At 47.0% G+C, this 12,766-nt stretch overlaps 1 protein-coding gene across 7 annotated transcripts in view; it reads right to left on the bottom strand.

The window, feature by feature from the left end:
- Positions 1–11,130, bottom strand: part of NHSL1 (NHS like 1) — a 182,236-nt gene extending 171,106 nt beyond the window's left edge. For 5 of the 7 annotated variants that reach the window (XM_055714184.1, XM_055714188.1, XM_055714189.1 and 2 more), the window contains exon 1: positions 10,518–11,125. In XM_055714184.1, coding sequence (XP_055570159.1) covers positions 10,518–10,875 — 358 coding nt within the window. In that variant the 5' untranslated portion in view covers positions 10,876–11,125. Of the gene's footprint in view, positions 1–10,517 lie in introns of all 7 variants that reach the window. The other 2 variants (XM_055714192.1, XM_055714185.1) reach the window with 2 other exon arrangements.
- Positions 11,131–12,766: the final 1,636 nt, after the last annotated feature.

Genomic DNA, 12,766 nt, shown 5'->3' with positions numbered 1-12,766 from the left:
AAACTCAGCAACGAGTGGGAGCAAGCAAGATAGTAAGCACTGCAGATGGTTTTGGTCTTTGTTACCATCAAGCAGACACAATGTCTCTAACAGATATGGAACAAACAAAGGCTTACGAAAAAACACCAAGAGCTCTGTGTTTTTGTGGTATTCTGCACCTCAGGCAAACACTCTGTGGATTTCTAATTACCTGTTCTTCCTTTAGACCTCAGGAAGGCCCATAACTATTGTGAAACTTTGGGTTCTTCAAAACAGACCTTTTTAAACCACGCTTAACTAAATTGCCGTCTTCCAGCTTGACTTGTATGTGTCAAGACTAGACTCTCTTGGGGCAAACAGCCTCGTATTCAGAGTTAAATCTGTCTTGTGGCTGTGCTGAATAAGTGCTTTCTAATGTTTTAAGGAAATTTGTGATTGCAAGTTGGCCAACATGGCAGTTTCACCTTCCTTCAGGATAAGCAGGCACAGCCTCCCCGCTGTCTGCGCAGGGGACTTGCTGAAGGGCAGCCCTGTCCTACCGCCAACCACCAAGACAAGGCAGGGCAAGAGAACTGGCTCACACTCACCTCTCCTTCTCCAGCTTTCCTGAAGGTGAAGATCATGATTATAGATTACAATTCCATATAATTTATGATTATTATATAATTATAACTGCAACTATAATTTCATAATCAACTGCAATAATCCATTTACATTTCAACCACCCTTGTTAAGATCATGCTTGTCTACCCAGGACAAGGTAAACCCTACACGATGCTACCTGGGATTTCAGCAAGCACAGAGGCAGAGCCGCTTCAGCACTCGTTGCACAACCTGGGCCAAGCCCAGCTGCAGCCTGACAGGGTCAGGGCCCCCCCCCCCCCCATGGGGCTGCTCCCCGCAGGGCTGGGGCTGTCCCAGCCTGCCCAACAGGACTGTACATGCTCCCTACTGCGAGGGCAGCAGCCAGAGATATGGGGAAGGGTGTTGGCCCTGCAAAGATCAGTTGCTATACCAGTTTCCCAGTATCTTGGCTTCCATCATGCTCCTGAACACAATTGATACAAAACCTTTCTATTCCCCAATTATTGCCCTTCTATTTCCTACCCTACCTGCTCCCTACAGCATGCATTCAGCCGCACAAACAGACTGTTAGCGTTGAATTTGCTTATACCTTATAATACTCTTGATCTTCTATCAGATACACGTGCTATGGAAAAAAGCTAGCAGAAGTAACCATGCAGCAACTACCTACCTTTATTTTAATAGAAGGAAACACTTTAATGCAAGTCTTAGGAAACTGCATCCAAACTAACACACCGAAGCATATTATGAACATCCATATTATCAATTTTAATTCTTTTTCTCTCCCATAACACATGTAGAACAAACTTAAAGTTTTTCTTCATGTTTAAAATGTTAAAGTTCACAAAATAGGGGCCTCTATCTTTCCAATACTACAAATCAAAATAGCATAAAGGAACTATATCCATATACTTCATTGCATTGCTGTTCATATACACATTATCATATACTTCAATCTTATGAGTGATTATTTCCAGAAATACTTCGATTCTTAGACTTCTTCAAAGAAACATTTTCCATGTCTAGTACATATGTTGGGGGGGGCGGGGGGGGAATTGTTCAAAATGTGATATAAAAGGATTTCATTTGCATCATGTCCAGAATGGGGTCGGGGGTGTGGATCTTGCTGTGTAATCAGTTAAGCTTTGCTTGTGCTATCTTTCTTCTAAATCAAAAAATCAAGTACCACAGTTAACAAAAAAGGGAATGTTTTAAATAAGTTTTTAAGAGCTTGTTTCCATTTCCTGGTAGTTGGCTTCTTTTTTCCTAATTGAAAATGTTTTAAGTTCTTTTAAGGACAATGTGGCTAACAACACTTTGAGGTTTTCTTAACATTTGAAGATACTGCATTAACCAAACATCATTTGGTTTTTCAAGCTACTTGAGCAGATTCAGTTACTCAGCATCAACTAGATATTGAACAGGAAGGGAAAGCCAACACCACTCACTTGGGAGTGCTTTCCTCCCCTACGACAGAAACAAAAGGTGCCACTAAAGATAACCCACAAAACAATCCTCTCAGGTCCTGCTGAGCTTCCTGTAAGCAAACTCCATCTGTTGCCAAAAGCCCAAACTTGCCAAAGTAGAAAAGAGAAGACAGATGTCTGGTTGCCAGGAGAAAGACTAAGCTTGCTTTCTTACTCAACCCCAAGCTATTGAGAAAGCTTACCAATGTAACAACCAGAAGAACACGTAAGCCAGTGAGGGGCAATATTTATCCCACCACTTAAAGGTTGATGAGAGCTCTTCTGTAGCCAGCATTTTGATACTAAAAAGGAAAAAAAAATTGGGAGAAGAAAGAAGAGCATTCAAGTACAATACGTTACTATATAGAATATTCTGGAGAAGTCTCTTCATTTTCCACTTGGGACATTCAGCCAAGGGGGTGGGGGAGAAAAAAACCCACCACTATCACTGTAACTCAATATGCTTGTAATCTCTACTTTACCATTGTTCTATTACAATTTACATTAGTATTTATTGCTAGTAGAAAAATTAAGTGGCTCAATTCTTCAGATAGCATCCACAGTTTCAATTTACTTCAGGAGGCATCTGTTATTGTCTTAATCTCTGAAAAGTAGGAGCTAAATTGATTTTTTTAAATTACAATCTTAGATTAATCAAAACTTGCTTAGTTAGACTACAGTCTGATTACAGTAAAAGGAATATCCAATCAACCGACTTAACAGACCTACTGGTGGTCAAGATGTTCAATTTCAAATTAAAACAAACTTGCTGCTCACATGTAGATCAGGGCAATTAAACCTACCGAACTACTAAAATGTCCTTCAAAAAGTGTAAGAACTCAGCCACAGATACACATTAAAGCAAATTCCTTTGAGTGGTTTTTTTTAATTATTATTATTTCAAGTAATACCTGGATACTCTTACTTCCATCACTCTAATGGTGTAAATGGTTTTGTTCTTGGTTTATACTCCTGTAGCAAAGCAACAGGCATCTCTGCATCTGGAAGAGGAGCATTAAAAATGAACAAAGGGACACACTTGGACGGGATTAAGACTATTACTATGGCACTACTGATTGTGCCACAACTCCAGCTGGGAAGGCCTTACGCTGGGCCTAACACCAAGGGGTATGAAAGGAAAGGGAGAGGTGAAAAGGGATTGTCATGAGAAAGCCAGAAGCTCCATCAAATTCTACCCTTTCCTGTCTCTGCCTCCCATCCCCCTCACCCCCTTCCTCCAAAATCCTATCAGGCATGCACAGTGCCTTGTAACTGAGGAAGGAGAGATACCCAAAGTCACTTTTATCAGGCACCACATGGGTGGTGAGGTGCAGAGCAGACACTGAAACTGTCACACCTCAGAGCAGGCAGGACTGGAGATGGAGAGGCAGCTCTGGGCACACCTGGGGTGGGGAGCCTGAACAACTAAAGAAAAGGACGAAGATAAGAAGGAGAAAAAAAAAATAATAAAAAAAAAATCAGGCCTTATCCTAAAAAGCGTGTAGACCAGTATCTCCAACAGGAAAATTACCAAGAGGAGTTATGGCAAAGCAGTTCCTCGGCACTGCCTCTCTCTGCAGGTGTAACTACCCTGCCTCCAGGTTGCACAGTGACATAAGCCCAACCACATCCACCAGGACCTTAAACACTCATATTCTAACCACTCATAACTCTCAGAGGGCAGCAAAATCTTATATGCACAATGCTGATTAAAGGACAAGGGAGGCAATAAATAAATAAATAAAAACAACCTAACTTAAACCACCATAATTCACAAATGACAAAGAAAAATGAACATGACAGCCTGAAGCCAGAAGAAGCCCTGCCCAACTAAAACATGGTATGATATAAATACAAACAACTTGCAAAGTCCACCCACATTAATCTGTGCTTAACCCACAGGTAGAAAGATTTTTTTTCTAGTCTCTTAAGTGGCGTGTCATCCAGGCTCTCTGGAGACTGCCATCCAACCAGCAGGTTTCCTATCCAACCTACAGCCCAGAACAACATTTAATTACCATGTTTAATTGATCTTGTTAACTGTTAGGGTGGACAGCTTTGATCTTGCCTGCTGACAGCTAGTTTACGACTACAAAAGAAACTGGGACTTTGCATAATTGCCAAGCCTTCAATGTGCATTTTTTAATGCCTTCTATTTCTCAATCTCCCTCTCTGTTTGTGCTGCACTAGCGCTCCTGATAACAGGAACCAAAGCACATGCCCTCATTTATTGTATTATTTATTTGAACGTGCAGGGGAAAAAAGAAAGATGAGGAAAGGGAAATTGCCCTTCCTTCACCCAGAAATACAGAAAAAGGCCAAGAATTACCATAGGAAATCTGGCCTTGGCAGTGTTCAGCATGGTATCCCATGGCTGATGGCAGCCAGCACCAAACGCTTTGGAGGAAGGTACAGGAATCACTAAGTACGTGTGGGATAATCTGCTCCCCATCCTCCTTGAAAGCCTCATCTGACTCTCCACTGATTAGAGGCTGGTTTAAATTCCAGGACTGAGGTTTTGAGGAATTTCAGTGGCTTTCCACTGTGTTGTTTTATGTTTGTTAATAGGTTCACCCAAAAAATGCCTCTTCTGCAGCAACTTTGTATTAGCAGCTTAGGCGAGAAGCCCACAAGACCAAGATTACTAGCTCGCACTCAACCAAGCTGAGACTGTGCCAATACTAATAGGAAGAGAAACTTCTGAGGACATTTTATGTTACCCTAAAATATCTAGGAGCCTTCAAAATAGATCCTAATTAAAAACAACTAAATACAAGTATGTTTAATTCATTAACTACCTCTCCTAAACACCATTTTCCTGAATGATCAAGCCAATCGTAAGATCTACAGAAATAAATGTTCATAGGTGGTGTATAATAGGTTCTGAGCAATGTACAAAGCAGCTCCACATTTCAGCCAAGGAGTGTCAACTGTTTTCAAAACAGCGAGCCAAACCCTCATCAAACTGAATTCAGCTGGAGCTTTGCCACTCAGCAGGACAGCGACTTGGCCCACCGTCCCCATGGGAAATCTTTCTCTAACTCAGACTTTCTTCCTGCTTATTTCAGATGAAATCTCCTTTGAATCAGGTTGAATTTCCACAGATAATTAAGAGTTATAATGCTTCTGAGCAACAATCTGAATAATTACAATAAAGTAAATTTTTTTTTTCCTCCAAGGGGAACTTAGCAAATAACTGTTTAACATGGTTTGACCTTTCTGCTGAATGTTCATATTACACAGCAACAGAGAGAGTACCATTGTGCACGGTCACCTCAAGCATCTGCAGAGTATCATAGCCAAACTGTAGCTCACAGATAGCGTTAGAAGAGAATTTTTCACCTGAGAGTCAGTCCTTTCTCACCTAAGCTTCCTCAACAGCTCACCACGGTTTTGGTGGCTGGTTTGGGTTTTTTGGTTGTGGTGTGGGTTTTGTTTTTTCTCTTCTGGGAGGGTATGAGCTTTGTTTGGTTTGGGTTGTTTTTTTCCCTAAACCTTTTTCTAAGGAAGGTTTCTTCTAGTTATTACAAGATGACCAATGTCTTGTACGCTCTATTGTTACACCAGAAGCTACAGAAAGTCCAGAAGGTCAGCCAGCCCGTTCATCCTCCGCTTACTGCTGATACTGTCTCGAATACTGCTCACTTTTGGTGGCTGTGGATGGAGGAGGGGTTTCCCTAGGAATAAGCTGAATAAAGCTTCCTGTTCGGCTAAAGCAGGAAATGTGCTCCAGTACTGCCTTGCACACAAAGAGTGGAAAATACTTACTAAACAAAATAGCAGGAGATGAAGTGTAAACTGGATTGTCCTTCCATCATGCAGACAAATAGAAAGCCATACTCCCCATCCCCCCCCGCTCTCTTGCATTAATGTGCTTAAACTTGGGAAAAAATACATACATATGTATATACACCTTCTGCATGAACATCAAATGATTATGCTGTGCCTTTAAAACCAAACACTGAGGGATTTTAAACAACACTAATTAGGAGGTAGCATTTCCTCCCGCCCACAGGACCAGTTTCTTCTTCTTAGAATAGGAGGTACAACTGGCCAAACCCCATCCTACTAGTGGAGAAACTGAACCAGAAGTTGTCATTAGGTTAACCTCCCAGCATTTCTCTCAAAACATCTCTACATAAAGACTAAAAATAAATAGCATAGAAGATGGAAGGACCAGCCTTCCAGTCTGTCAGACCATTAGGAGTCACAGAAAAGAACAGCAATATTAATTTTGCATGAGTATCTGCAGATGGTAGAAGACAAATTTTAATGGAAAAAATGTCCACCTTCATGTCCTACAGAAAGTGACTGTTTAAGGCCTCACAGGGTTTCCCAAGAGCTGGCCTTGTAATTCATGCAAGATTTCTCTGCTGCTGCCATCGTATGCCTTTTGATGAGCTCTGATCACTTCAAAGAGGCACTTGTCCTCACCCACCCTGACATTTAAGAACCGAAAGTGATGAAAACAACATCACCTAATGCTAGGTCACAGCTACAGATGCACACTGCTAGAAGATGGAAAGCTGTTAGGCAAGTTCCATGGTGTAAAACACATTACAGCAGCTGGATGCTGGAAACACATAACAATACACCACGCAAAACAGCAATCACATAAGCTTAATGAAAGCCTGATGAAAGACTGTTAAAAAAAGTACTGAATTAATTAATTCTCTAGACGTGGCTAGTGCAGTTAAACTAAGGTCACAAGTACTGCATACTACTCTTGAATTCTATGAGCCACCTTGAGCCATTAGGGCCTCCCACCGCCATGTGTTATAAACCAGTCATCAGCCCCATAGGGACAAGTCTCATATTTTGATGTCCCTTATGGCACAACACCTTGCTCATCATGCAAAGCTCAAATACATGTCAGGAAAGTATTTTACTAAATGGCCTGAAAAATATCCTTGTACTTAAATAGTCAGGCACAAGTTTCTCAGTTGGAGGACATAAACAGAAGCTTCTCTGCCACCCTGAATGGGACATGTAAGAAAGCCAAACCAAACTGGAGAGAGCTGAACCATTCCAGTGAAGCTCAACATCAGTGGTGAACCCTCAAAAAAACAACCATCACTAAAAGTCACATACAAGTATAAGCTACCTTCAATACCCTGAAGCAGACATGAAATAAAAACTGAGTGCATGTGGCACACCAATACAAAATCTTTGGAAAGCCGGCCTCCCAGCTGAAGGCCATGGCAGGACTCCAGCCACTCTTGACAGCTGAGGAATTTTTCCCCCAGTACGGGCTGCAGAGAGGTAGCACCTACTGCAGTGCAGCACATCCTTAACCAGTCTGCCACACGAGAGAGTTCTTCCGCATGTGGTGCCACAAAGGATACACTTGAACTAATGGATTTGCTACAAGATACCAAAGAGTATAGAACAGAAGAGTAACAGCAGAGATCATTCATAACACATTTACCTATTGATACTCCAAAATGTATATCAAGAGCATATGGACCCTACACACACAAGGACACAGCATACAGTCAGACAAGCAAGCGCAGCCCATGACTGTAAAGAATGACTAAGTGAAGACAAAGAGCTTTGTTCTACCTGCTTTCCCTCCCTCAAGCCCCCACCCATGCTCAGCGAGGAGCAAAAACTAATGGACTGCTGCTATCCCAAAGATACTGCGTGGAAACTTTACTTTGAAACAAAATGACAATACAGTTTCAAAGTACACACTTTCCCAAGCACCAGGGACAAATGTACCATAGCTTGTATCAGCTGCCAGTTTGCAGCTACTTCCCCAAGAAGCGGTTGTGACCTAGATTTGAAGTTTGCTTGTACTCTTCTGGTCCTTCCTATATAAAGTCATGTTGGGATCACAAAGGTCACACTGGGACCTTGGGTTCCAAAAGCAAAATACTGTCTGGGCCCCACAAAGAGAACAAAATTTATTTGAGTAGAAATTGCCCATGATCTGAAACGCAGGTATACAATCTACCCCCTCGTCCTAAAAGCCAGAGCAAAACACCTAAGTCATCTGATACAGCGTCATGCTGCATCGGCCTGTGCACCGCAAGAGACAGCAGTAGTTTACAGTGTTTTCCTCACAAAAAAAAAAAAAAAAAAAAAAAGGTTTATGAGCAAATAAGAATCTAGTAAATGGGAGAGCAATTAGATTTGTTTACAATCCTTGCTGTTCTTACAGTCCCACACCAGCAAAAAGCTTCTTCCATGAAGCTTCTGTATCTGCAGAAACTGGAAGGAAAAGTCTCCAAACAAAGCCAGCATTATTAAACCGTTCTCTTTGTCTTGCAGAGATTTCCCTTTAATGCCAGAACAGGGTTAAACTTGCTGACAAGCCTTGACAGCTTGCATTATAGAGACATTCATGATGCTAACTACAACTGAACATCCCACCCAATCTCCTTGGCCAGATTACAGTATGTAGAAAGCATGTAGGAGAATTGACATGTCTTTATGTGCAACTTCATGTCAATATGCTTAGCCTACACATCAATTCCTTGCAACCGAAAGGCAAGTAAGACAACCTTCCTTTACGAAAAGGTTGTATTTAATGAAAAAAAAAAATCTGAAAGAAATCACCATTAATTCTCATTGACTTTAATAAACAAGATCTTTAAAAAGTAGATATTAGCCACAACAATGCAGCTGTTAAGTAGCAAAATTAAATTTGACAGCAGAGATGCCACTTACCAAATAATTTAAGACCAAATGGAGAAAGCCAAACATAAGAACTGTGTCCAGTTTCAGGAAATGCAATGACAAGCACAAAGATCAACAAATTAAAAACAATAACAGGCTTAGCTCAAAGACCTGAGTTGTAATTTAAAAAAAATATTAATATATAACTTGTGCAAGAGGATGACCAAGACAGAATACAGTAACTAAGTATCTGACACGTGTAAAATTCAGGCTTTGCACTCTGCAGCACTCGACTCACTTCACCCTTCCCTTCAGATGTGTTGCATCAGCACAGGGTATTAATTAGGTCCCTATTTAAAACAGATTAATAAATACTGCTTCCTATCAGTGCATCAATACCACCATACTGCAGGTATGCCCTATAACAAAACACTCTCATTTCAAGTCTGACTGCACCATGCCATGCCAAACTGACATAACTATATTGGCAGAAAAGGATATACCTGTCTTGGTGAGGAAGAAAAACTCCTGAAGTTTGTCAAGCAGTTACAAAGCACCCAAAAAAGTTATCCCACAACTTCAGCCTAACACTTACAGCTGTTCGGTAAGGTGACTGTTTCCTCCTTTGGAAGGACCATATACTGAAGTATACCATAAAGAATAATTCTGTAATGAAATAGGTGCTACCCACACAAGGTTCATACTCTGGATCGTATCTGTGAAAGGCCCTCCTGACCAATTTTGCTCATAAGTATGCCATACGCAAGGCAGGCTTTCTGCTTCCATTCAAAAGAAAACTGTTGGTGGTCCACGAGCAGCAACTCTGTTTAGGCCAGGCTTACACCTTCTACAGCTGCCACAGAAGTTGCAACAGTTGAAACCTAAGCTGATGTTGCAAACCATCTTTTTCACTTTGTCTGCGGAGAGCGAGACACACACAAACGAAACCGCATGTAGCAGATAGAATTTTTACGGGACCCCTTCTCCAAAGTTGGGCCAAGCTCAGAAAAAAACTTTTCCTGTAGCTCTGTGTGGCTGTACAATTAGTCGCTTCCGAGGGCCGCTTTACAGGCTCAGAAAGAAATTTAACAAGGACCTCCCCGTGCAGCCACTGCTGGGGAATCAGAGGCCGAACCTGGATGTCGCTGCTCCTGCCTCCGTATGAAGCCGAAACCACAAACTTGAGCTCAGCTCTGCGGACTGAGCAGCAGCTCAGGAGAACCGACAGACACAAAGCCAGCTGCAAAGCGTACCCAGGTTTCTGTTTACTGAGGTCTTCCCGTGCACATGCAAAAGAATTAACCAGGCATGTGGGCTGAACTGTCAGAATCACGGCTGACCCGACTTCTGGCGCCAAGCCGGCACAAACACCCCAACAACCCCCCCAGCCCGCCCCCGCATTACCGCGCTATCCCCCCGCGAAAACCGGCCCGCCCGCCCCCCGCCGCTCCGCTGCAGGCGCCCCCTCCCCGGTGAACTGAGACTTCTGCCAGACCAGACAGCGGCACTGGGGAACACCAGCGGCTCCCGGCCCCCGACGTTGGCACCTCCCTGCCCGGGCGGCAGCCGACGCCGGAGCCGCGGGGACGGAGCCGGGGCGGGTCACCGGGAGGGGGGCGGGCGGCCCGCGCTGCAGCCGGCTGCACCGGCGGGACCCCGGCAGGAGCCGCGGCCGCCGGCCGGCACCTGGACGCGGGGAGGGGGAGGGCGAGAGCGCGGCGTCGGGCTTCCCTCCTTTTCTTTTTTAAAGGAATCAATAAAGCCAAGCCTGGCGCGCAGACGGCCCCGCCGCCGGGCGGGTGCCCCCCAGCCCGCCCCCCTCCCAGCCGCCCCGGGCCCGCCGCCGTGGGGAAGGGTCGCACTCACGGATCTTGACTTTGCGGTGGTCGAGGCGGGCGAGGAGCGCCTCCAGGGCGCCGAGGCGGCGCTGGAGCCGGGCGTTGCGGTGGCAGAGGGAGTCCGCCTCGCTGAGGATCCCGCCGAAGATGTCGCCGGCGCAGCGGGAGAGGTCGGAGAGCTGCATCAGCAGCGACACCAGCGCGTACGAGCTGACCTGCTCCAGCGCCCCGAAGAGCGGTACAGCGCCGCGGCGGCGCCCGCCGCCCCCCTCCGCCGCCCCGCCGTGGTCCCCCGGCGCCGGGCCGCCCCGCTCCGCGCCGTCCCCGCCGGCCTCCTCCAACCTGCACAGCTTCAGCGGCTCCAGGGTCCGCAGGGGGAACGGCATCGCGGCTGGGGGACGGAGGGCAGCGCAGGGCACGGCGGCGGGGCGCGGGGGGAGAAGCTAGGCGTCCCCGCCGCGGGAAGCCTGCATCCGCGCAGCGGCCGCGGTGACAAAAGTTCGGGAAGAGGAGAGAGAGGGAGGGAGGCAGAATTAACAACAACAAATGAATCGGAGCGGGAGGGCGGCCGGGCTACGCGCTCCGCGGCCCGGGGGGAGCCGCCGCCGCCGCCTGGGCGGAGGGGGAGCCCCGCGCGGCGCCCATGTGCGGAGCGGCCCCGGCGGGGGGGGGGGAGGGAGCGGGGGGAGCCCGGGGAGCCCGCGGCGGCGCTGCCCCGCGGCCGGGAGACAGGAAAGAGCGCGGCTTTCTCTCCCCGAAGTGGAGACTGGGGGGGAGGAAGCGTGGGAGGGGGGCTGGAGCGCCCTGGGTAGCGCCAAAAGGAGGAAAGGGAGAGGGGGACAGGCGGAGGGGGGGGAGAGGAGAGCCCGGAGCAGCCCCACCTGGGGAACCCCGCGCCGTTGCAGGCACTTTGCTGAACGCACCAAACTCCCAACCCGGAAAGCGAGGGCTGGAAAGAGAGGAGGAGAGAGGAGGAGAGAGGGGAGGGAGGGTGAGGGAAAAAAAAAAGCCTCCGCGAACCTGGGAAAAGAAAAAGAGGCCGCCGCCTACCTGTGGCTCCCCGAACTGGAGCCTCTGCCAGCGCCTCGCCCTTCCCGGCCAACTACCAGCCGAGGGAGCCGCTGCCCGCCCTGCCCCGCGGCGCTCCCCGGGGGGCACCAGCCCCTCCGGCCCCGCTGTCTCCTCCTGCCCGGCGAAAGGGGCTGAGCAAGGGGGATGGGGCAGGTCCCCCGGGCGCCCGGCCGCAGCCGGTGCCCCTGCCGTGCCGGGGGTGCTGCGGGAAGGAGCTGGGGGTCGCGGCGGGAGCGGAGCCCAGACGGCCGGTCCTGGTTCGTTTTTATTAAGGTCGGCACTAAGGCAGGAAAAGCCAAGTCTGGACAAGGCAGAATGACATCGAGTGTCGCAGCACCAAACGTCGTCCCAGCGCCTAACTGGCGCGGGCTGAAGGCAGGTTCAAGCCCTGGAAGCCCCCGCGCTTCGCCGGGGTAGGACACATCGGCTCCTCCTCGAGATGGCTGCTCTAATGAGCTATTCCCCACAGAACCAATTTAGTCTACTAAGCAACTGTCAACAGCTGCTATTTGATTTTAATTGGACAACACCCTGCTGGCTCTGGCTCCTGCTATATGATAAAGAGAGGAACCCAATCCCTCCTTTCTTGGGGAAAAGGGCCCTGGGTAAAAGCAATTGTATGGTCCCATCCTGCCCCATAGTCTGCTCCAGCTCCCACTGCAGCTGATGAATCTATGTGATGAAAGAAAATCAGCTGGAGAAGGTGGGATTCAGGGACAGATCCACAGTGCCCTTTCATTAGCCTTTTAAGGATGCGTGATGTGTAACAAAATATTCTGCATCATAATAATACTCATGTAGTTTTAGCCTTGGTTACTTAAGGGAAACCTAGAGAAAACTGTTCCACCAGCAGTGTTTCAGAAGCTCCTCAGTGCATGGAGGAGATTGGGGGCAAGGCCACAGGCAGTGGAATACAAACCAAAGGCTCAATGGCATGCACAAGCAGTAAGACCTACAGGAAACACACTTAGGGGTGATACTCATACACAAAAATTCTAAGTTGCTAATTTGTCTCATACATTACTCACAAAAAGTCTTTCATCTTCAAGTTTTCCTAGGCGGAGGGGTGGGGTTTGAAGCAATGCAGTCTAGAATCATGGAATGGCTTGGGTTGGAGGGGACCCTGTCATGGGTAGGGACACCTTCCACTAGACCAGGTCGCTCAAAGCCCCATCCAACCTGACCTTGGACACTTCCAGGGATGGG

This window comes from Falco cherrug, chromosome 6 (genome assembly GCF_023634085.1).
Source record: "Falco cherrug isolate bFalChe1 chromosome 6, bFalChe1.pri, whole genome shotgun sequence".
NCBI classification, from domain to species: domain Eukaryota; kingdom Metazoa; phylum Chordata; class Aves; order Falconiformes; family Falconidae; genus Falco; species Falco cherrug.
This window is presented reverse-complemented; position numbering and strand designations above follow the sequence as displayed.